Below are 25,596 nucleotides of genomic sequence, written 5' to 3' on the forward strand. Positions count from 1 at the left end.
GGTCTTGAGAAAAAAAGGGCCCAGGGAGGTAAAACTGCAAACCTGTAAGACAATAAAGACTGAAATAACAGAGAAACTATGTCGGGAAGGAGAGAAAAGTGCAGTGCGAGACAAAATACAGCTTTAGGAAAGAGTTAAAAGGCAATAGAGACTGGGTAATATTGAAGTGGGTTAAATGCCAAAGCAGGAGAAGAGAGCATGAGGAAATTAGTTACACATACAAATCCCACACGAACAAAAACCAATGCTTTACACATAAAAAAGAACAATAGCAAGCTCAGATGACATAACTTGGGATTTGTGCTATCAACATTTCAGCATACTGACTCTGTAGTGGTAAAAATCAGTAAACGCCAGAGAAACTGTGCAGAGAGGAGAGACTGGCAGGCAAACGGTTGTCCCTGGTGGGTAAAAATTCAAAGCTTTCAGATCGAGTGTTTATGTCACACATGCACCCTTTCATATCACATCCTCAAACACACAGGCAAAGGGTGTGTGCCAGTAGCTTTAGGCATTGGGACCAAACCCAAGACTCTGGCAGACACAGGGCCAGCATGCTTGCTTATGTGTGTGTGTGTGTGTTACACTTGAAACACCATTTACTAATTGATAAGAGACTTACTGTTGTTTGAAAAGGCCCTGGCACGCCATGACATGGTAGCCTTAACAACTGCCTGTTTGTTTTGTTTGTGGCTGTGAGCTTCAGTGAGAGCGATGCCTCTGCGTGTGCGCATTTGTGCGTGTGTAACACAAGAGGCCATGCTTCTATTAAGTGTTGAATCTGCAGCTAAAACGCGACTGTTCAGGAGTGTATGCTTTCACATAACCAAGCATATGTAAAGAGATTAACTGGTAACCCACTTGAATGAAGCGGCAGGGGGATCAAAAAGGCTCCAATTCAAACTGAATCAAATAAAATCCCTGACAAATCACCGTAGCGTAGCACCAAGGATGAACTACGGGAATTCATGTATTCAGTGTATTCGTGTCTGGAAGCCAACATATTTTTCATCCATAGTAAAACAGGATTAATAATCCCCTAGACACCTAGACACAAGCTAAATCCTCCTGAAAATTACAGCACTTCTCAGTAGACGGAGAGAGGGAGGGACACAATGAGAGAAAGGCTGGGATAGGATGGAGATGAAAGAAAGACATATGAGTGGATAGAGGGAGCAAATAAAGACAACAAATTAAAACATTAAAAAACTAAAAACAGTAAAAAGTTCAAAATAACCTATTTAAAAACAAAAAAACAAGGTAAGAGTTGGGGTTTCAGGTGAAATAAAGAAAAAGTGGAAGAAGAAAAGGTAGATGGAGCAAAAGGAAAAGACAGATTAAATGAGTGAAAATGAGAGATCTCGCTACCTTACAAGCCCATGAAATATGTGAGGCATGTGGCCTATAAAGCAGTTAACATATGCACATTGTCAATAGCAGCATCTGGCACCAGCAGATTTTATAGGAGCATGGAGACTCTGCTACATGCCTCTAGATGGCAATACATTCAAACACTTTATCACTGAAACACACCGCAGTAAAGACCTGCTTTCTATCATACACACACACTCACCGAGAACACACACACATGAACACACACACCACCACCAAGAAATTCATCTGCACAAGCACGTAAAAAGGTGGAAATTAGGCTGTCTAACACTGAAGCGCTCAACTATTAAGTTTAAATTAACAGCTCCCACAACAACTATTTCTTTTACATACATGCAAATGTTCAAAATGTGCACACACTTAAAACAAATTCCTTCACAGCAGGTCATGATAAAGATGAAGGAACATTTATGAAAAAAGTGCACACAAAACTATTAAAGAAATTGTTTTGTTGAAAACGTTAAAATGTCTCTTTAAGTCTGAAACACTAGAGTAGAAAGTGTAAAATATGTTTATCAGGCATTGACGATTTTTTTATTATGGATATTGTATTTTAATGTTGCATTACTGAATGTTAAGAACAGCTTTGTTTCTTTGTACTGCACATAAGAATTTGTTTCCTTAACCGATCTTTGAAACTAAACCTTGTAATTTGCAAAATTCAAACACACTCCTAATAACTCCTAATAGCTGTGACAGCTATACTTGTAAAATTATATATATATATGTAAAGCAATTCAGCTTGTGTGCAGGGATCCAACACACAACTATCAAAAAGGTAAAAATACAGAAATAAAAGCATGAGGGACATAATGGAGGTTGTACACTTTATTAAAAAATGGGTAAAAACAAAATGATGTAACAGTAGTCAAATAGGAACACTTTCCCACTAGCCAGTTTGGTTCATATTAATGAAGGGGCAGGTTTGAATATATCTTCCATTGGAGTCAGTCAAACTCACTTGTAAGTGAACCCTGCAGCAGTTTAATACAGTGTAAATGCAGACTGACTGACCATCCAGCAGATGAAAGCAGGGTTAGTCACTGAAATACAAAAGCAAGGGGAACCGTGTGCAGAACTCACTAGTTTATTTCCTCATGTTTTTTCAAAGTCAGAGCCTCTTGAAATTCGGGAAACAAAGCTTTCTGTGCTATCATACTGTGAAAGTGTAAAATAACATTTATTTTTTATGATTTTAAATCTTTTACACCAGAGCTTCAGTGTTAACCTTCTTTCAACTATGTTAACTCTTAAACCGTTGACATAATTACTGTAATTCCAGCGGATTCTGAAGTGGAGAAAAAGAGCCTTGAGGTGATATGCAACACTTTAATAGTAGTGATTTTCTTACGCAATATTAGTAAATCAGTTGAGATTTATGGCAACCAAAAAATGTCTTATTTAGGTACCGCTTTCAACATCTCTGGTGTTAAAGGGTTAAATAAGCCAGTGACGTGCAGTCAGGAGAGGCAGGTGAGGCACAGCCTCACCTGTCATTATGGGAAGAAAAGAGAACAAATAAATTCAATTATTATATTTAATCAGTAAGTTGTGCTTTGCGGTCATTTTCCATTTAAATGTACCATTTTTGGGTGTTTTTTCTTTTCAAAATCGCTGAATTTCCGCATTTGCCGTTCAGATACTAAGTGACGTGCGATGAGGCACCAGCCCGCTGAGCCTCACCTTGGATTGCGCAATACCTATGCAGTCAGACGGTACTGCTGTCTCTCTGTATGTCGGTTCAATCACTTGTACTATATGAGCTGAGTTTAAATAATTTAGCAGATGTATATGATGCACAGTGCTTGTTTTTATAAATAACTGTATGTGAGGGACGTGTTTCTTGTGCTGAGCGCTAAACGACGGCGAAAAAGCCGCTGGGTGAGGCCAGCAGTTCTCGTGCCTCATGTTGCAGTTCTCGTGCCTCATGTTAGGGGGCGCCGGTGAGCCCTGAGATTATGACGCTAAAAAATACTAGAAGAAGTGATAGGAAGCGGCAACTCATTTTCTTCAGAAGGAGCGGCGTATGGACTTTATTTACAACTAAAGGTAAGACGATAATAACGTTTGTGCTTTTTTCTATGCTGCAGTTTGTATATGAAAAAAAACATGTTGAAATTATATTTTAAACAAAACGTTAACTGTTGTCAATCAAATGGTGAATAAGCTACTCAGTTATTTATACTCATGGTTCATATGTTTGTAAATCTGACTGATGACGTCAGTGCCTCACCAGCCATTAACCTCACCGCACGTCACTGAAATAAGCCATTACATTTTTAGAAAATATCCATGTATTCTTATCTGCTCTGAACTTTAACACACATGGTCAATTGCATGCACATATTAGATTGTGTCTTCACAAACACACACTTGCAGAATATCTTGATTTGAACTCATGTCCCTAAAAGAAGTGTGTGCTCAACAGCACATTTGAGTATATGTGTGTCTTATTCAGGTAGAGAGGCGCAGAGCAGCCGGGGGGGCAATGTGTGATACTAATTAAGAATAACCATGTGTATTTGTCAAAAGAATTATGCTGATTATTTCACAAAGGCCCCAGCGCCGGACCCTGCAGACAGACAGAGACAGAGAGACGGACCAACATTAGCATATGGCTGCACACATACATGCACGGGCACAAGAGCAATCACACACAAATAAAAGCAGCACACATGAAAGAGGCATGCTTAATGGCAGGTGAATGGGGTCCAACTGGTTTGCCTTCAGGACGCTTGGTTCCCACAGGCCGTCTCTGGCCTCTCTGCTTTGTCATAATGAGTCCAGGAGAGATAATAAAGCTGCAGGGCTGGTTTGTATTTCTTTACGTCTTAATTCTGTGTGTGATTGAACATGCTATGATTAGATATGTCTCAGTTAATCTTAGTTCAGTACTCTTCAATTTATTTCGAGGGAGCAGTCTGGGTTATTTGTCTAGGCTGTGCACTGACCAGCCCTGTGGGAACTTTAATTGTTTTCAGAGGTTTCTGAGGTGAACTGGTGCACCACACGCTGATCTCTTGCACCCCATGCCAAGCTCTCAAGCCAAACCTATGTGTGTGTGTGCCTGCATATTTATACGTGCATCGCCAATGCACTGATGCTGGAACGGTTGCCCCGTGCTCTGTTTGTAAATGCCCTGCATGGGTGTCCCTGCTAGTCAGGATGCGTTAGACAAACCCTGACACATAGACATTTGTGCGACACATAAATACACACCGGCTCAGCAAGACACGCCCACAGACACACAGAGTGCCAATGGGCATGTGTTTTGTCTGTGGCCAGCACAGATGTAGAGAGGGACTGTAGGGGTTTGGAGCAGGCATACTCACTTCACACCGACATCTATGATTGGCTTTGGCGGCTTTAGACCCCAGGAGCAGCATATTATGTTTTTTGTGTATCTTTTGCTGTTTCTGTGTGTTTGTATTTGTATGCGTTGCAGTCAAAGACCAGTGGATAAATTATGCAAAAAGGTAAATTTTGCGTTTAAAATTTACAGATATTAAAAAAAGCATGTGTCCAACTTTTCTTAAACCTAAAACCTAATTAATTATTTTTTGAGAGACTATTTTAATTATTACTGAGCTAAAAGACCCACTTCTATGAAAATCATATTTTTGGAATTTTTAACATGTTCTTGTAGCCGTTTTCACACGATGGAAGACATATATAAAAGATGTTAAGACTAAAAATTTGTATTTCTTTATACAATTTTTGATGGACCAGGAGAAGATAAAAACCCGCCGTTTGAAAAAGCTATTACTTGTGATGCAAAAACTGAGATGGGCGGGCCAAAATCTCCCTGGCTCCACCACATACCAATCCATCCACTTACAGACAAATAGATATATTAACATTTTCATTTTCTTAATGCTATGCCTCAGAACTGTATAACTGGACCGCTCCGATACTGCTCGCCTTTTTTTGTTGCACCGGTAATGTTAGCTTTGGGTGGTGAGGGGCTATTGGGAGAGAGTGTAAACAAAGGAATCATGGGATATCAGTGGAGGCTTACTTCGGTGCAAACAGTCCCAACCACAACTCTGATGAAAATCCAGATGAACCCCTGCCACTCTGCAGAAACTATGTCTTAAAAAATGACAGAGGCTTTTTGATTTTGCCTCAAAAAAGGGTAATCATAATTGAAAGAACACTGAAAATGCTGTTACAATAGATACAAATATAGTTGACGTGGGACTTTAAAAATAAAATACAAGCATTTAAAAAAAAATTAGTTATTCAAAAACTAATATAATAATAAACTGTAGTATAAAATGAACACAATTACATGTAAATAGATTGTTTCAGAACATAATTTGAAAGGCACCCCTGCTTTGGTTGGGATAACGGTTACATCTTCAGTCCATCAACATACTTAACTGGACATATTGCTAAAGGGCAAACAAAGAAATGGTATTCACATCCAATCTCTGGGAGGGCCTCCTTCAAAAAAAGTAGTGCTCCTGCATTAAAACAAACAAGCAGTCAGGTACGCACACATGCACCAGGAAATCTCTTCATCTGAAGTGAACGCAGTGATCAGGGATTGAATTTTTATCACTGCTCTTCCTCCTCGTACATATTTACCCTCAGCATTCCTCTGAAATGATGCCCATCATTTGGCAGATGCAGCCTTAAAGCCACATTAAAAACAAAGTGGAGAGCACTAGACTGAATGATGTCGCCTCTTCACAAACAGAGACACAATAACACACAAGCTGTCATTACGGCGAGAAACACCCACTCTGCATCAGAACGAACCAAAGGAGGAGTGCGGGTGGAAGAGGAGGCAGGAAAATGTAAACTCACTTAAAGGAGGAAGACATAAGGGGAGACTTTAAGTGTGAGGAGAGAGGATGTGGATAAGTGTTAAGACAAAAACTGTAATTTGGCAAACTCTACAAAGAAATGCTGTGCCATTGCGAAGGATAAAAACAGGGAGCAATAAAGGGAGAAGTTTTGAGGAAAGATAAGAGGGAGAAAAAAAGATTGTGGTGAGGAGAGAGTGTGGCCGACTGATTATGCAGCTGTTAATGCTGAGAGCTCTCCAATCAAAGCTGGAGACCTCAGAATAAAGGGGCTGATAGGCCAAGAGCCTAACAAACTCTGAATCTGAACCTCCTCATCATCTCGTCCAATCCCTCCTTCCTCTTTTCATCGGTCCTCCTCCTCTCTTAACCTCCCCCATGTTTCTCACCTCAGCCTGTGAGCTTGCAGCTCTGCATTTGTCTCTTCCACTTACTCCTTTGTCTTCCTTATTTGTTAAAAGGTCCTCTAAGAGCAAGGGCAAAGCCCTTTTTATTTCAATTCCACCACCCTGTTTGCTCCACTTGTGCTCCTTTATGGCTGAAAGAAAAAAAAGTGTGCCGAGTTGCAACAAGTGCACAAAGAAAAGGTTTGACTTATGATGCATGAGTGTTTCATTGCTGCTTTTGTATCCAAGCATAAGAGTTTGTTCTGTAAACTAAACGGCTCTTTAGAAAGAAATATCTTACATGTCTAATAAATGCAGCTGAAGGCTGCGATCCCAGCAAAGAGCAGATAAGGTTTGAACTGAATACAAAAAAGATCCTCATACAGAGTCGTGTGGTGAAATGCAAAATTCTGTCATCTGCCTTTAAAAATCTCTTTGCTTCAAACAAATACACATTCATCGATTCCCTTCATTGTATTTTGTTATGATAAATATTCAATTCAATTGAATATTGAATTCAATTGTTTAGATGTAGTCACACTAGTTTGATCGTTTTTAAAATAGTTTTTCTTCTGAAGACAGAAAATATTTCCTTCTTCCCGAGGGGATGATTTTTCTTATCCAGCCTTTTACTTATTGTTGAATCATAACTACTCATTAAACTGAATCGTGAGGGACCTGCAGTTCCTTAGCATTATTTCCTGTATTCTTTTGTAGTTAAGGAAGGTATTATAATATGGTCTTGAAGTAGCATTGTTTTACCATTTTTTTTGATTTTCCTTATTAAGTTCCATTCCACATTAATCCAGAACAATATAAATGGCTTCCCTTGGTTGTCCACACATTAAAACAAATAAGGAAATTTGCTTTCACCTGATTTATTTTTGCATGAGATGCTGTGGTTTGGGTTCTTACTGTGGGTATCGCTTTGTCAGACCAGTTTTGCTGAAGTGTTTTCTTGATTCAACATGTCTGGCAGTAATCAGGCCTGGATGTGGCAAATGAATCTCAGCTTTTTAAAATGGTGAAAATCACAGCTTATTCATAATTCCACCAGAAAGTCCACCTCTTCACTCTTCAGACAGAAAAATTACCATCTTGGAGAGGTCTAGTCATGATGTGGACTTAAGTCAAATCAATATGGTGCGGTAAGCCCTTTAAACAGGACATTCATGTCTTGAAACCATACTTCTGAAAAGGAACAAAAAAGACGCGTGTAAAAAAAGGTAAGAAACTTTTTTTTCCCAGTGAAGGCTTTACACTTTCAATAAGTGCCAAAAAAGCAAGACACTTTTGTACATAAGTATGGGTTCTGAATAACTGATAAAAGCACATTTTTTTAATTTGTGATTGACTGGTATTCTATTTTTGGGAAATTCAAACTTTGGTTATAAAATGCAGTTCCTGGTTTGAAAATTGTGAAGAGTTTTATAACCAATCTCCAACAACTCAGACTTCCCATCATCTTTTTGTTTACACTCTCTCCCACTAGCTTACAGCCCCACCATAACATTACCGGTACAACAAAAATGGTGAGCAATACAGTGAGCCAAAGAGGTTTGAGCCAGATGCCAGCTAGGACAAGGAAAACAAAGACGTACATTAATCTATTTGTCTGCAAGTGGATGCATCAGAATGTGGAGTTTGTTGGCCCGCTGACTAAAGCACCTACGCCACTGCTAAAGGCTTTTTCAGATGGCATATATTTGTCTGCTTCTGATTCACGATTTGAATAAAGAAATCCTCAGAAACGCAACTTTAATCTTAATTTTCTTAATATATGTCCTCCATCATGAGAAAACACTATTTTCATTGGAGAGGATCAGCATCAACAGTGTCATATAAGTACATAGGGTAAAAGCTTGCACCAAAAATGCTTAATAAAAACCCCCACGGTTGCTATCACCCTAACCAAATCTGTAAACATCTCAGTTCTAAAGGACCAGGTGGTGTATTTCTCCAAAGACAACTTGATATAGCTTAGGAAAAAAATGGCACGACCCAACTTCATGAATACCTCTTTCTGACATGCAAATACTTCTCAGTTGAGTATTTGATTGATTTGAATAGAACGGCTTCTTTTGGCACATTTCATTTTACATTATACATCAAATATGAACTTTTTCTTAAAGCCACCAGTCATTCAATTTAAGTTTTCTGGTTGTCAAACAAAAATATGTCCTTGAGTTCAGTTTTGTTGTTTCATCTTTCAAACTTTTACTGTAGACTAGAAGCCAAGATTGAATTCTATTTGATCACATCTTTGTCAAACAGAATAGAATAAAAATGTCACACTGAACCTGTGTGCTAGTCTGAAACGTGCCAACATAACAGCAAACGTTCCCAAATTATGTGACTGTATTTATCCAATATATTCCACCATATGTTAAATTTGGGCTGATAACATCTTTTTAACATGTTTTTTGAACACATACATATATGCGCGGGCCTGCACACACACACCCTTAGAGCTTGTACTGGCTTTGAAACCGATCTGATTGGGCCACACTGTACCACGCTGATGGGTTGTTGATGGTAAACTAACAGATTGTAAACATGCTGCTGGCTTTTCACTCTTTCCCTTGAACCTTCATCATCCACTTTCCTCTCTTCTCCACCATTTCTCTCCTTCTCCTCCTCTCTCATCTCTGTTCATTGTATCCTCCTATCTTCTGTTCCCCCTTTCTCACCCTCTCTTTTGCTTTTCATGGGTATTTTTTAAACAATGTGTCCTTCATGTACGGTTGGTTACGGGGCGTACAGAAGGACATCATTAGCACTGGTGGTTAAGCTGTAATTTACACCATTACCGAGGTAGGGGCCATTTTTATTGCCTAGTAAATTTCAGCTCTGAAATATTTAGACCATATGGCTCAATTTGTGTAATAACCTTAATTTCCAAGCACCCTTCAGCTCCCTTCAGCGCCGGCTGTTGTTGGCAGAATGGTACGTGCACATGTTTGGTTGCATGCGCTCAGTTTGGATTTGACGTGCGCGCACACAATCACATACACAGAAACACGGTCATGGCAAATATGTTACACGGAACCCTTTGTACAGTGTCTTCCACATATTGTCACAGATTCATTGACTCACACACATAAACTCACGCACGAATGTATGCATGGCAGTAGCAGATTAATAGGGTGTCAGCTTCTGTTTGGGTGAGGGAGCGTCAGGCGTTGGCCAGATGGTTCTCAGGGATGATGACTGTCAGGGGTCCTGCTCTGATCAATGGGATGTATTAATACAGCACACACGCACACGCATACTGTTGCATACACACGGATAAACAAAATTCTATGCATGCACACAGACGGGAGATCATATTCAGACATCTATATGCGCACAAAGTAACACACACACACACACGAATGCCCACCATCTCCCTTCATAGAGGATCCCAAGGGCCACAGTGTAACATCTGGAAGAGCCAAGGGAGGGAGGATAGGACAGCAGAGTAAAGGAGAAGACAGAGGGAGGTGGTAGGACGACAAAACCAAAAAGAGATTGGTTAAAAATACAAGGGAGGGAAAGAAAGAGGGTACAAAGAGAGGGTAGGGACGCGATTATAGATGGGAATGAGAGCAGCGGAGAGGGCCTGAAGGGTGGAGGAGGTAAAAGAGGGTGGGAAATAGAAGAGAGAAGCACACTGATAAAGAACTGAAAAAAAAACTACAACAAAAAAAGCAAACTATCAAAGAAGGCAAAAATTTTAAAGAAGTGCTTTGAAAGTGTACAGAGGTCTTCAGAAGTAAAAATTCTGAAATTCAGAAGTGGTTTAGATCAAAATGCTCAATGCAAGTGACAAAAGGTAGCCGTTTAAATGTTAAAACACTAAAAAAATATATATATTAAGGAAAAATACAGAAAACAGTGCAGAATGACATTGATGCCAGCCTTCTAGAGGGACTAACATGTCTGTCAAGACAGTGTAAAGCAATTAAAAAGTGAATTTGGGAGTTTAAAAAAAGAAAAAAGGCAGAGGTATGTACGTGCCAGGCGCTGTGTAGGGGTCTAGTGAGGCAGGCCGCCTGCGCTTCATACCCTCATTCCATCCGATTGCCATGACGACCCCATTAATCAGCCAAGCTGGCACAGAGCAGGGAGCAGAGCAGCCCGAGATCAATACACAGACACAACAACACACAAGGCGGAAGAGCACAAACATACAACGATACACCAACAAGTAAGGGAAATGCTGTGGCAATGGTAAAAAGTAGGATCATGTTTGTGTAATTTATATTTGTGCTGATGTAAAACAAACATGAATTACTTTGACTTTCATAAATTATTATTTACATATATCCTTGCAAAAACTTTGTGGGTTTAGGTTTACTGGGTGTTTTTTTTCATTTGTCACACACATACAGCACAGGATTAAAACGAATTCCGTCATTGTTTCAAAGCCACGGGTACCTCCATGTAAATATTCAGTTGTAATATCTATTACATGACATGTAATTCATATAGTTGTATACTGAAATTATGAAACTGAAAAAAAAAATTTAAGCACTCTATTTTATTGACTTCTTGGGTTCTTCTATTATCAGACACGGTTGTGTTTTTCCACATACCTTACATGTTTCGACTGATGTCTTCCGTCTTCGTAAGAGTCGACCAGTTGTAGGGATGTGGTGGAAGACATGCGTCGAAACATGTAAGGTATGTGGAAAAACACAATCGTGTCTGATAATAGAAGAACCTAAGAAGTCACTTAACACATACAGACACTATGAACTTTATTGAACTGTATTTTGTTACTTGAAGAAAAATCTGCATTTTTATGACAGATTATGACAACTATGCATAAATATCAAATAAATGACTCTATAGGGGTAGGACAGTATAACATTTGTTTCTTTCCACTACTTCTCATGCAACAAATACAACTCCACTTGACTTTAGTTATTAATCAATATATTTAATGAATCTACATGTGTATTGTATGCATTAATGCAAAAATCTCTATTTATGATTATAAGTAATTACACTGCAACTTTTTTCTTACAGTTTTGTTAATATTTCTTCGTTTATTAATCAGTAAATGTCTTTATTTCTAAATTTGTTTTATTTTTTATTGTATTGTCAACAATTAATATTTCAAATGAACCAATAAATAATATGAAAAGTCAAAGAATAAAAATACTGTGATTATAGGTCACTTCATGTATTTCTATGTGTGTATTTCTATATTTTGTTTTCCTTCTAAGTTTTTTTATTTCCAAATCAATTCAAGACTTATTATTCTGAGTTTGATATCTATGTTGAGATATTAATTTCTTTTGTCTTCTTTAGCTTCTGTTTTTGTTTTAATTGCTTGAATTACACCAGTCCAAAAAAACCAACAACAAATAACTGAATATATCACATATCACTTCCTTTTCCATTGGTTGAGAACTTTGTTGTATTGGGTTAGTTCTTTGTGTATTCCACAAACACACGGTGCATGTTGTGAATGCAACTCTGTGACAAATGACCGTCACCAAAATATGTCTATGCCATGTCAATGAGCGCGTCTCCTACACACACAATCACACACGCACAGAAACACAAAGTGCTCCATATCAATGAGAAGGTGAAAGGTCTCCATTTACATCTTGTATTAATTATGAGTGACAAGCCAAAGGTCACGGAGAGAGAAGAGGCCACACGTATGGACAGATATAGATCTATATTCTGCCTCTTATCCCTCTTTCGCTATCCCGCCCTTATCTATCAACCTGTCGCATCTCTTTCTTTCTTATTCGCTTTCTTTTAAGTCCAGCGCGACTCTTGTCTCACTCAGTCTCTTCTGATTCTTCTAATGTCTCTAACAACATAGTTTAGTTCTCTAACAATACTCCAACAACACTGCAGTTTAATTGACATGCTTATTTCCATTAGTTTATCTTTCCAGGCACAACCAAAATTCTTATCTCATTTGTTGGCTTCTTTTTATGAGGAAAACTGTAAAATAAAATGTAAGAAAAATTAAGATGAAAAATAGTAAAAACACTTTTTTTAGACAAACTCAAAGCGAGACCAGATAATGATTGTTTAAAATAAGTGAGAGTGCAGTTATATCCGTGTATGTGGTTCAAATAAACTACTTATTCTCTGTATTACAGCATCAGGCACTCAAGATAAGAGGCAGGATCCCTGGAGAAAAGTATGATATGGACTATTTGTGTGTGTATGTGTGTGTGTATTTATCTTCTGCCCCCTTACTGGCAAGCAGATGGTGTGGACACCACAGGTAGAGTATAAATTTCTTCACACGCACAGCAACTGACAATGACACACACACACACAAACACACACACACACATAGGTTCACACACATCTGTCTTACTGTCATTGTGAGACTTTCCAATCTATGCAACACATTTCTCTGACTTGCATTTCCCCAAGCTCAACCATCTTAACCATCGCAACAGACTAATTGTTTCTGATCTAAACTAACTCTGAAATAAAATCGTAACCATTAAAGAAAACAATTGGGTTTTTGAGGACCAGGACATTTGTTCTCACAAGTACTTTCTGCAGCAGGAGTTCAATGATAAAGCTTTCTAAAAAAAAACACGTCTTTATAAGATGAATGTATGTCTTCCATAGAGTGTTTATTAAATGTAGCTGGTAATGGTTTGTCATCCATTGAAAAACTCATGTGAAAGTATTCAAGACATTCAAGTCTATCAGATTTAAACATAAAACTTCAAACACTATAAAAGAAAGTGTGCCTAAATAATTATTTAACAACATGTTTGCATTTACCTCCACAGTGAGAGCAACCATAGCAGTTGGGTTGAGAGTCGGGTCCTGTTGGTGCTTCTTGTAAACCAGCCTATAATGAGATATGAGGCCATTGGGCTGCCCTGGCTCACTCCATTTCACATTTACTGAGTACGCACCTATCGAGGTGAGTCGAATGGAGAACAGATTCATACAGTGGTATTTGATAAAGATCACATTCAGAGAAGTGGCACACTTACCTGAAGGTGTAACAATAGGAGGAGCTATGTCTTTTGGTTTTGCCTGTAAGGTCCTGGCTGAAGTCCACTGACTCAGAACCGAGCCTTTTGAGTTATAGGCGCGAACTCTGTACTGAAAGTAGCTGTAGGGTTGCAGGGCAGGGCTTGCATCAACAAACTGAAGAGGACCACTTGACCAAATGAAAACCAGCAGCTCCTCTTCTGTTCCTAATGGACGCCTGTTGTGAGAAATACAATCCAATTATTTGTTACTTATTGTTTGTGTCTACTGACTCTTAAGACAATCTAAAAATGTATAATTTAATTTACATAACTGAAAGCTCAATGAAACCTAACTGATAGCTCAATGAAACTTTCAAGTATTTGCACTGGAATTCAAATGCACCTCAGTTATAGAAAAACATTACACTTTATAGCTCTGAAAATGATCCTTTTCTTATGACTTTATATTAAAAATGTAGCACCACATCTTAAAACAATGTGTGTAAGTCCTTGGCTGATGCAAGCACATGGATATCTTGGTAAGACCATTTGTCTTTGATTACGCAGGACTTCAGGTGTGTGCATGAGCGAGAAAGAGAGACATTTTCCTGTTTTATCCAAGTCCCTGTCTGCCTGAGTCTGATCATTCCAGATGTGTCAGTGCGTATGTGTACTGCTATGCTAATGCCTGTTTCCTGAGGACTTAAAGGGCTTAGTCTGGTCTGACCCTGCATACAGATCACACAGTCTTTGGTCAACAAGCAGATCACGACCTTCAGCTGGAATTAACACACACATCTAGATGCACATTCATCCACATAGTGCAACTACTCACAAGAAGACTTTTACTTGAGGACATATTACCAAAAATTTTAGTTTTTCTTTGTATAAATTAGATTCATTTTGTAAAGGAGTCAAAATTGAGATTTAGGTCTGACTTTATTTATGTAGTGGTCTAAAATAAATCTTTTCCCCATATGAAAGAGCTGGATTGAAATGACATACCATACTTACACATGCTTACATACAATAAGTGAAGTTTTTGTTACAGGTGTTGCAAGATCTTGGTTTGTCCAGGCTCTTTAAGGGTTGTAGACAGTAGTGGCTGCACCTTAAGAGGAGCGCAGGTGTTTTGCAGTTCCATTGAGGCATGTGCATATGGTAAGTGTATTATGAAGTATTGTGTAATGCAAATGCATGCACTTATAATGTACAGGTGATGATGTCGAACAGTGCCCGTACACCACACTATAGTAAGTTGCATGCACTGGCTCCTTACTGATTCTGTGCAAATGCTGGACACATGGGGTGTCATAGTGCTCATACGATGTCCGTAGGATGCCTTCACAAACTATCCTCTGATTGTCTAATTTTCTAATTTGTAACAGTCAGGCTGCATGCAAAGAGTATGCACTCATGCGCACCATGAGGGTTTGGGGGATCCATAAGACAGCCTGCAACTCACCTACTTCACCCTTACTTACCCTTATAAGTTGTTTAAGTGTTTTCTACTACCTATCACCCGGAGCATGCCCGTATAAAAAAATGTGCATGAACAAATTTGCTCTACTGGCTTGCAGAATTTTCATTCTTATGAATTTTGGAAGCAGTTTTTTACCTACATAAAAAAGAAAATGTGTTTGAAAGTAAAAGCAAATAATAGATTTGATCAATTGAAATTATATTTCCTATGCAAAGATTTGTCTAAGTTAAATCCTTTTTTATAAAAACCCAGCCAAAGCACTATATAATACAGGAGTACAAATGGCTCCTAAAGCAGCCCTTCTGTACACAAAAAAAGAAACAAACATACCCTATTTTTTTTTGTCTTCGAATAGTGAGGTTGGGGAAATGGGAATCTTTGCACAATGTGTTTTACCTAAATACATGGTAGGAGGTGATGAATCCATTTGGTTTCAAAGGGGGTGTCCAGGAGATCTCCAGGACTTTAGCTCCAGCGGCTTTTACGGTGGGTGGTGGCAATCTTTCAGGTGTAGTCTCTAACGTGCGAACATAGCCCCTGTCGCCTATTCCACACCCTCCTATGAGCAGAGAAACAGATAATGAAACTTAAAGTCATTAAAACACTGAGAGGAAATACGTTTTCAAGTTTTCCCTTTCATTTATGACTTCCACAACACACCATTTCCAAAGGCTTTCGCCTTAGAAGATGGTTGCGCTTTGCTTTAGAATTTTGCATTGCCCTCAACAGAATAATGGGTAACACTTTATATTAAGATTCCTTAACAAGCTTTGTTAACACATTAACAAGCATTTTAAATGAATTTATAGGGTGTTAGTAAGACATTTATTAGTACAATAAGTCTAATAAGGTTAATTAAATTACTTAGTTAACACATTTACAAGCATTATTATTAGGATGTTTTTAAGATGCTAATGATGCATTTACTGATATTATAGGTGCCTAACAAATGTGTCAGTGTTAATAAGCTTAATACGATTTATTAACAGCCTTTGTTAACAAATTAAGAAGTATTATTATTGTTTGGGGTTCTAGTAAGATATTTATTAGCAATATAGATACCTGACACAAGCCTAAGTGTTCATAGGCTTAATAAGTTTTATTAACTAACTTAACAAATTAATAGGCTTTATTAATGTGTCAGATGCTGGTAAGATATTTATTAGCATTATAGATGTCTTGCAAACACCTGAAAGTGTTAATAAGATTTATTAACATCTAAAGTCAGACCATTGTCTTCTAAATCCATATTACTAAACTGCTTATAAGCTTTACAAATGTATTAATTAACTTCGTTAATAGTTTATTAATTGTTTTGCAGCACCCCATCTAATAAAGTGTGGACGTTTTTTAGCACAAACAACCATAAAGCATAAAGATTGTAAAAAGAACTTTATGACATTAAAACAGACTAAACATACACAAATCGTTCTGTAAAAGATATATAATAATTTAATTCAGACAAATACATTTTTTTAAAAACATATATATATATACTGGTGTTGGATGACTAGCATCATAGCTAAAAAGGATAAAATATTAGCATCTATCCTGAGTGAAACATTCATTGCAAATCCCATCACCAGGAGACAGTTCTCTGTATTCAATGCCAACTGGATTCAACCACTGTTGCCTTGCTTCAAAGTTCACAAGAAAGTTGCACAAGCCAGTAATTTTTGAAGAACGAAGACAATAAACCTACAGGAGCCATGCTAAAGCTAACATGCTAACGACCGACCGGTACAGAATCAAAGATGGGCGGGGCTTTTTTCGTCACCTGTGTGAAAGCAAAGTCTAAGAGACCATTCAATTGGCTGAAAGCGAGCACGCCTGTTTTGCTGAGGAGTTTGATTGACAGATTCATTAGCCAATGGTGACATTAGTTGACCTGCCTGTGCATCAAAGATGGGCAGGTTAGCGTGTTAGCTTTAGCATGGCTCCTGTAGGTTTATTGTCTTCGTTCTTCAAAAATGACTGGCTTTTGCAACTTTCTTGTGGACTTTGAAGCAAGGCAACAGTGGTTGAATGCAGTTGGCATTGAATGCAGAGAATTGTCTGCTGGTGATGGGATTTGCAATGAATGTTTCACTCAGGATAGATGCTAATATTTTATCCTTATTAGCTATGATGCTAGTCATCCAACACCAGTATATATGTTTTTTAAAAAAAATGTATTTGTCTGAATTAAATTATTATATATCTTTTACAGAACGATTTGTGTATGTTTAGTCTGTTTTAATGTCATAAAATTCTTTTTACAATCTTTATGCTTTATGGTTGTGCTAAAAAACGTCCACACTTTAGATGGGGTGCTGCAAAACAATTAATAAACTATTAACAAAGTTAATTAATACATTTGTAAAGCTTATAATCAGTTAAGTAATATGGATTTAGAAGACAATGGTCTGACTTTAGATGTTAATAAATCTTATTAACACTTTCAGGTATTTGCAAGACATCTATAATGCTAATAATTATCTTACTAGCATCTGACACATTAATGAAGCCTATTAATTTGTTACGTTAGTTAACAAAACTTATTAAGCCTATGGACACTTAGGCTTGTGTCAGGCATCTATAATGCTAATAAATATCTTACTAGAACCCCAAACAATAATAATACTTCTTAATTTGTTAACAAAGGTTGTTAATAAATCTTATTAAGCTTATTAACACTGACACATTTGTTAGGCACCTATAATGTCAGTAAATGCATCATTAGCATCTTAAAAACATCCTAATAATAATGCTTGTAAATGTGTTAACTAAGTAATTTAATAAACCTTATTAGATGTATTGTACTAATAAATGTCTAACTAACACCCTATAAATTCATTTATAATGCTTGTTAATGTGTTAACAACGCTTGTTAAGGAATCTTAATATAAAGTGTTACCGAATAAGGTTATTATTTGTATGTATAAATGATCACATGATCAACACCATTTGTCTCTGATCAAATGGAAATAGAGTAAAAATGTTAAGATTGCAATATACCTTTTGTCAGTTTGATTAAATTAAAACAAAACTTTTGAGGCTTCACTTTTCTTTTACTGCTATAGTTACACGCTCTGAGGTTTTGTGAATGTGTCAGAGAGCAAAGTCTGTGCTGTTATTTATGCCGAAACAATTATTACTCAAAGTTTGCGACAGGTTTTTTCTTCGTAATCATTCTACAACCGATGAGTCCTGAAGCCATACTCACCACTCTGACAAGCTTGCACTCTTACACTGTAAACGGTGAAAGGATCGAGGGCCGACACGGAGAGCTGCTGGTGCTGCCCGCCATGAAATGTTATGGCCTTGCGACTTCCAGCATTGAAAAGGATGTTGTAGTATACAGGTTCAGTGTTGTTAAAGTGAGCTGTAGAATGAGATATTTTATAGTTAAAGGACTTATACCTATGAGTTATGACTTCACAACAAAAGAATGTCATTTCATGTTGGTAAAACAACCTGACCAACAAAACAACTGATGTACACACAATTGTCATCAGTTTCTCATATGCAAACGCATGATTGGTCCAATTTCTATTATAAAATCATCAATGTTTGTGGCATGAGAAAAATCCTGTCAAGAAACTGTAGGCCCATCTTTTTATATTGATATATTTATATTTGTATTTGTTGTTTTTGGTTTAAGGTTGTCTCATTTTAACATACAGATCTGCACACAGTGTTGGTAAGTTTGACAGTTAGAGCTGTATTGAAAAAGTTGAGTTGTGTGGCGCTTTGGACCGGGTCTCTTAACTGGATAAATACACACAAATGTATAAATACAGACAGGACTCAGACACACACACACCCACCCTAGACTTTGTTAATATTCTCACCGGAGGTTTTTCCATAATTCAGGCCAACTGTATTGTGATGGGTTATTCAACATTCATGAACTCTAGATATCTTGAAAATGAACTGATTACCAGACAAATGAAAGACTTCAATTATTCAACCCCCAACTCACATATGCACACATGCACCTAAACACACACACCTTGTGACATCACAACAGAGAGCTTTTTATGTGGATGGACAGCACATTGGCGTACTCTACGTATTTATCGTTTTACACACACACATGCCAATATGCCACAGAGATTTAAGGATACTTTGATGTTTACCTTCTTATATTTATTAACTAATATGTTCTGTTACTATTCTATGCTTCTAGTGAATGAAACCTCAATTAAAAATGCCGACATTCAGTCTTGTATAAATGAAGAAGCACAAATGCAGCACCTTTGCTGTCACTGAAACACACACATACACACACACCGACACACACACACACACAATTGCAGCATTGGAGGAATTGATCTTTGACTCAGGAGCCATGACTAAATGTGTTTTTAATTCCCACACGCCAGTACTTGACAGTAAGTGTAAGCACGTGAAAAAAACATACACACAGATCGACACACTGCATGAAAGTCATGCACACACACACTCACACATGTACACACACACACACACACAAGATGAAAACACTCCAGACTGTGGGCTCAGGGAGTTAACCAAGCGTGAGAACCCAGCCGATATTTCCTCACCTTTAAAATCAACCCATAATGACGATAGAATAGGCCTGCCTATGGAAATATCTCAAAATGATGCAAACACAAACATATACACACACACGCACACACACACACAAATGCACAAGTACAAAGAGGCATACATAAACACAGACACAAATATACAGAAATAAGAGACACACAAAACAAAGTGAAGTGTCTTTGCTACTTGGCTCTTTAAGCAGTTTCTGAGATGGGAAATCAGCTTAATGAGAGGGTAATAGTCAATGATAGATGGGTTAGGGCAGACAATCACTGCCCCATAAGCATGAAACCCATCTCCAAGTGCATGCTCATGTATGCCTGTGTTTGTGTTTAGGTCTTGAGAGGCCAGAAGGTGAATGTAAAACTACTCAGGGTTTTTGTCTCTGTACGACCCCTTTTTCTCCGTTTGATTTCCATAAATAGCTGCCTAAATAACCTTTAAAAGAACAGAAAGCCTTGAAAATAATTCAAATATGTGAATAATGTAAAAAAAAAGTAAAAAAATAAACTTCATCTATGCATTCCATTTTTGCCTTAAGGTCAAAATGACTCCATGTTATTTGTTTTCTATTGATTAATCCTACTTTTCTTTAAGAAAAAGAGGTTTGTTATTTTTTGTGAAAAAAAGTAAAATTGTTAAATAATCATTTTAACATTTACTCACCAGGAGGGGACCAGGTAAGAGAGATGGAGAAGGGGCCCAACGCAGTCACTCTGTGGGGGGGTGGGATCCCCGTGGGACAGGATGCGGGTGTTTGTACGGCATATTTGTCACTCACTCCTGTGCCCCCTCCTGTAACAGCCTCTAGCTCGTAAAAGTACCTGAAGAGTTCAAATAAAAAGGAAATCATAATCACTGGTCATGTTCAAGCACATTGATTAAAAAATGTTATTTTTTAATTTTCTAATCATAAAACTAAAAGGGAAGTAGGTGTAATAGAGAAAAATGTGTTTTAATGTCACAAATTAAAAGAAAAACAAACAAATCCATTGCATAAGAGTAAGCAGAAAAATCCTAATTGCTTGAGATCAGGCTTCAGCTTCTGTTAGATCAAATTTCCGATTTTCCTCTCTGGCATCGTCTAAGAAGACTTTTTGTGCCAAAAGATCAGCTTGTAACCCTTGTGCTATCCTAGGCACTTTAACATTGGGCGTTGGGTCATCTAGACCCACTAGACAGTGCGCTGAACCTTTTTTCTTCAATGTTTTGTGAACCTCACTGGTGTCCATGGATAACATGAAATCTTTCCACCTTTATCCACCTTTGTCATGGTAGGGAGAACACGTCAATGTAAGGGTGGGGTCATCTAAGATAGCACAAGGGTTAAATAGATGTGGTCACATCTGGCGATGATGACCTGCTCAGTGTGATCAGTAGAAGCTGTCTTTCATCTTCTTAGCAGTGAGTTCGGTGCTACAATGAGCGGGCCACACGCTCCCTGCTCCGCTCCATTTTGATGCATCCACTTGCAGACAAATAGATCCATGAACATCTTCTTTTTCCTTGTCTGAGCTGGAATCTGGCTCAAACTGGATAGATCTGATGTTGCTCACTATTTTTGTGGCACTGGTAATGTTAATGCTGGGGTTGTGAGGGGCTGTGACCTAGCGGGAAAGAGTGTAAACAAAGGGATGATGGGAAATGAAGACAGGCTTACTCTGCAATAACAGGTTAACCACAACTCAGAGGTGAATATCTGATGAACTACTGCAGCTCTGCAGAAACTAAGTCCTAGAAAACCACACAGGTTTCTTTTTCTATTGGCTATAAACGGCATAATCATAATTTAAAAAAACACTGGGAACGCTCTAACAATAGATCAATAGTTGATGATTGGAGTGGAACTTTAACTGCTACGGAGTAAATCTGGGGGTGCTTTTTGTTGGTAAATAGACTACTAGTAGTTGTGTTTACAGTAAATGTACCAAAGGACATCATTATGCACTTTTAAACATCTGACCATTTATAATCTATTCTTTTTCCAAACCTGCCTATTTCTGTTGAGGGTCAAAAGGATGCTGGAGCCAACCCATCAACAGTCGGACGAAGGCGGGGTACACCCTGGACAGCTCGCCAGTCCATCACAGTGACCATTTATCAGTTTTTCCAAATCAAAGCAGGGAGCATATTTCATTATTTGTCCCCGACAGTCTTTCTTTTTCATAAGTCTCACTGCCTGTCTAGACTCGCTGCACTTCTCTCGCTCATGACATCATAAGATAGATTTTCCATTTAAGAGCATGTGGCTGGCTGGTGCTAAAGCTTACATTAACTGTGTAAGTGGGCCACCATTTAACATTAAAAGCTTTTAATTTGCTATAAACTCCGGGACACATGCATTAATAGGCGTTGATGTTGGGTTATTGTTCCCTGTGCTGAGTGTTTTAAACAGGAGGCCATTAGAGCTTCTGCGCTGGGTTAGATCACACTCACGGAAACATATTAAAGGCAGTCATACGTTATGCTCATAGACTAGTATGGGGTGACATGGGACAAATATAAATAAAGGCGAGTTGGAAGACACAACAACTGAAAGGGGACAGAAAAACAGAGGGTATGAACCCAGCCTGTGAAGAAACGACTGCGATGAAGGATTTTATCAAGGTACACGGTTTCAGGGAGCGAACCAAGTCCAGCACTTCATCACAGGAAGACGTTTACTTAAATATAAACACCACCTTGGGATGTCAAAACTTAAATTGTGTGTGTGTTAGGTAATTGTGAAGGGAAGTGTTTGCATCTGTTTGGCGGTGGATGTGCTCGTCTGTGTGTGTGTGTGTGCGCGCGCGCGAGTGTGTCCTGCGGGGCCAGCCAGAGGGAATAGGTTAATTCTCTCGTCATCTTAGACACTTCCTGGGCTACTGAAGCAAAGTGACAGCTAATCAACATTGTCATAAATAATCAATGGCCACTTTGAGCAGTCACGTGCACTCTCACACGCGCACACACAAAGCAGTGGCAGGGCGTGCACTGGCAGGCGCATACACGAGCCCGCCTGGATAATGGGGCCGGTGCTCCCTGTGTAATTCTTGGTGCAGGGCAAAATTGAGAAAAGAAGGGAGGTAAGAGAGAAGGGACAGGACAGAGGGGGGGCGGTTAGAGGAAAGTGAAGTGAATTGAGGAGCGATGAGGCTTTGGACAGGAATGCCTTCTGGCAGACTATCTGGAATTATGGAAAATTAAACGTCACACACATGCAGTCCCATCTCCTTCCTTTCCTTCTTTCACTTTCCCCCACATGCAAAAGGTGTGCGTGTTTGGGAGGGTTAACCTAAAAACCTGCACTTTTAATTCCTGAGATATATTTTCAGAACTGAATGAAAAACAAAAAGGCACCCGTGAGGTTTTCTTGAAAAAAAAAAGCAGATTATAAAAGTTTAAATAAAAGTAAACATAAATAAAATCTATGCTCCGTTGCAGTCTGTAAGCAAAGGGAAATCAGATTTGTGATTTTAATTTGCGTGCATGGGACTGTCTGCGTCTACATTAAATATTTGCCCATTAAATGACACAAACAGACAAGTGCGGTTTTCATCCCCCAAAAGAGACATAGATGAGATGATAGCAATGTTTTAAAACAACTCCACCCAAGCATAGACATTAACTCTATGCACAAATATGAAGCATTGAACGTGATCCATGTACTCCAGGAGAAGTGTCTGTGTGACTTTAACACATGCATGAAGGTTTCACATGTTTGTTCTCCTCTGTGAGTACATGCGAGGCTCTACCTGCGTTTTGGCTCCAGTCCAGTGTCGGTGTAATTCTGGTCACGCCGGGCTCCCGTAAAAACAGTGAGACCATCTCGGATCAGCCTGTACTGGGAGATGAGTCCATTAGGTTGAGACGGCTGATCCCAGTACAGCTCCACTGCGGACGTATTTATTATCAGGTGCCTCGGCTTCGACCACACACCTGCAGGAAAGATTATAGAAAGAAAATTTGAATGCCCTGCTTTAATTAAAACCAACTTTAAAGGAGATTTGAAGTCTCTGTTTTGATTGCAAACAACAAAACAACAACAAAGTTAAAATATATCTGAGGAGAAGTTGAAATAAAAAAGTATAGAACACACGGAACAGTACGAAATGTGTAAAAGGCATATACAAAACATTTGAAAGAAAAATTATATTGAATTCCATAAAAAATAAACCCTAAAGTAATTTTTATCAAAAGGAAATATTTCCTTTTCTTAAAAGGATGAATTTACAAAATGTAAAATACAAATATGTTTCTTTATCTTAGGATTATATTAAAAAAAAAAAAAACTTGTAATTTGCATTAAAAAAAAACTTTTCAAATGTATTAAACACAAAATATACTTTGTTATAAATACTTAAATTAGTTGTATTTTCTATTAGAAGAATGCACCTACACAGCCAAAATGTGCAGGTGTGTGTTTGTGTGTGCATACCGGCAGGTTTGGCTTGCAAGGTGAGTCCTGTTGATGGTTGACTGACTCCACAGCCAACAGCTGTACAGGCTACCAGCACAAAACTGTAGTTTGTATATGGCTGCAAGCCTGTAACCCACAAACCAGAGACACATATGTCACATCCAAGTCGGTTGCTTTGTTTAATAACCAATGTGTAGTTATGGGATCTTTGGAAAAAAAAGAAAAAAAGAAGGAGCTCTGACGTTAAGCTGTGATGGGAAACCCTTACACCTGAAAACATGTAAAATGAGCAAAAAAACCCTACAAAAAATACAAAAAAGTAAATGTTTGTCCTGTCCATGTTATCAGTTTTGGCTCTCTCCATTTCACTCGCCCTCCCTCTGCTTTTTTCCACATTCTCAACGGATGGATCCATATCTGTCTGTGTTAAATTATGCATGCCATAACTCAATAATGAAACGACGTAAAGATGTGCAGCCGTGGAACTGACATGGGATAGGACCGGTCCAACGCTGTAATGTCATCAGCTTTTGATCTATGATAATTATGATACCTCTGTATGCGTTTAGGCTGCAGTGTCCATACATGATTTATTTATAGGCACCCGTTCCACCAACTAAAAGACATCACACAGCGAACTGACTGGTCCTTTAAGTAAAGCCACCAAAGATCAGCTTTTATGCTAAATTTCAAATACCAGATGATACTTCAAAAACAGAATTTTCTTCTATTGTTTTTGAATATTGGAAAACGGATTTTACATCACATATACCTTCTTTTAATATGGAGTGGATGCCTCAAGATGAGAGCTAATCATTGGGGCTGCCATGAGGATATTTTATGGTCATTCACTTAACTGACAGCCTGCAACAGCTTGCAAATCAAATTCAAAGGAGAAAAAAAGGATAGGACTCAACAACATTATTTCAAAAGCATGACTGCATAAAATAGAGTGTTCAGTCCTTTATTCCACACAGTTTTAGATGAAATGGTACATATCTGATTTTAAAAAACATTTTTTTCCATAAATGTTGCCACATGATAAATAATCATTGTTTTTTTCATTTAATTATGGTCATTTTTATTATTTATGTTTTAATATTATATTTAGCATGATAAATAGTTAAAGATCTTGAGGTATTTCAAAATTTTCATTTTTTATAATGCTTTATTTTGGTAACTAATATGTAAAGGTATTAACACCTTGTAAATAAAAAACAAAGTGTATCAGCTGTAAACAATGTTTTGATGCAAAACATTAATACAATCATCTATAGCTGTTTTTAACTAGGAATGTAAAAGAGCAGTGAAACGAGAAGGCGGACTGAGGTGAGCGGCACGGCTGCTATGTGCAAGGTGATATCCAACTTGTGTTGAGTACATACAGCGGAGAAAATGCACACCAATCCACATGCATGTGTGTGCAAGTTCGCACATATGCAGTGACTAATGCACAACGGAGTGCTTCATCGCTTCTTCTTCACGTCTCTTTCTCCTGCTTAGCCTGCTTAACATGCCTCAGCGCCTGCAAAGCTTAACTCAATCTCTGATCAATGTGTCTGTGTGCAAATGTTCTCACAATGCTACCCTCTGTTTGGGTTAAATAAAGGAAATC

At 38.1% G+C, this 25,596-nt stretch overlaps 1 protein-coding gene across 1 annotated transcript in view; it reads right to left on the reverse strand.

Moving 5' to 3' along the window:
• ush2a (usherin) overlaps positions 1–25,596 on the reverse strand; it is a 190,485-nt gene that overhangs the window by 12,414 nt on the left and 152,475 nt on the right. Inside the window, exons 68-74 of the mRNA XM_023953554.1 lie at positions 24,000–24,107; positions 23,317–23,500; positions 20,249–20,406; positions 18,234–18,392; positions 15,425–15,587; positions 13,564–13,781; positions 13,346–13,482 (exon numbers count right to left, since the gene is read on the reverse strand). Of these exons, the coding sequence (XP_023809322.1) occupies positions 13,346–13,482; positions 13,564–13,781; positions 15,425–15,587; positions 18,234–18,392; positions 20,249–20,406; positions 23,317–23,500; positions 24,000–24,107 (1,127 nt within the window). The remainder of the gene's footprint in view (positions 1–13,345; positions 13,483–13,563; positions 13,782–15,424; positions 15,588–18,233; positions 18,393–20,248; positions 20,407–23,316; positions 23,501–23,999; positions 24,108–25,596) is intronic.

This window comes from Oryzias latipes, chromosome 3 (assembly GCF_002234675.1).
Source record: "Oryzias latipes chromosome 3, ASM223467v1".
In the NCBI taxonomy this organism is placed as follows: Eukaryota; Metazoa; Chordata; class Actinopteri; order Beloniformes; family Adrianichthyidae; genus Oryzias; species Oryzias latipes.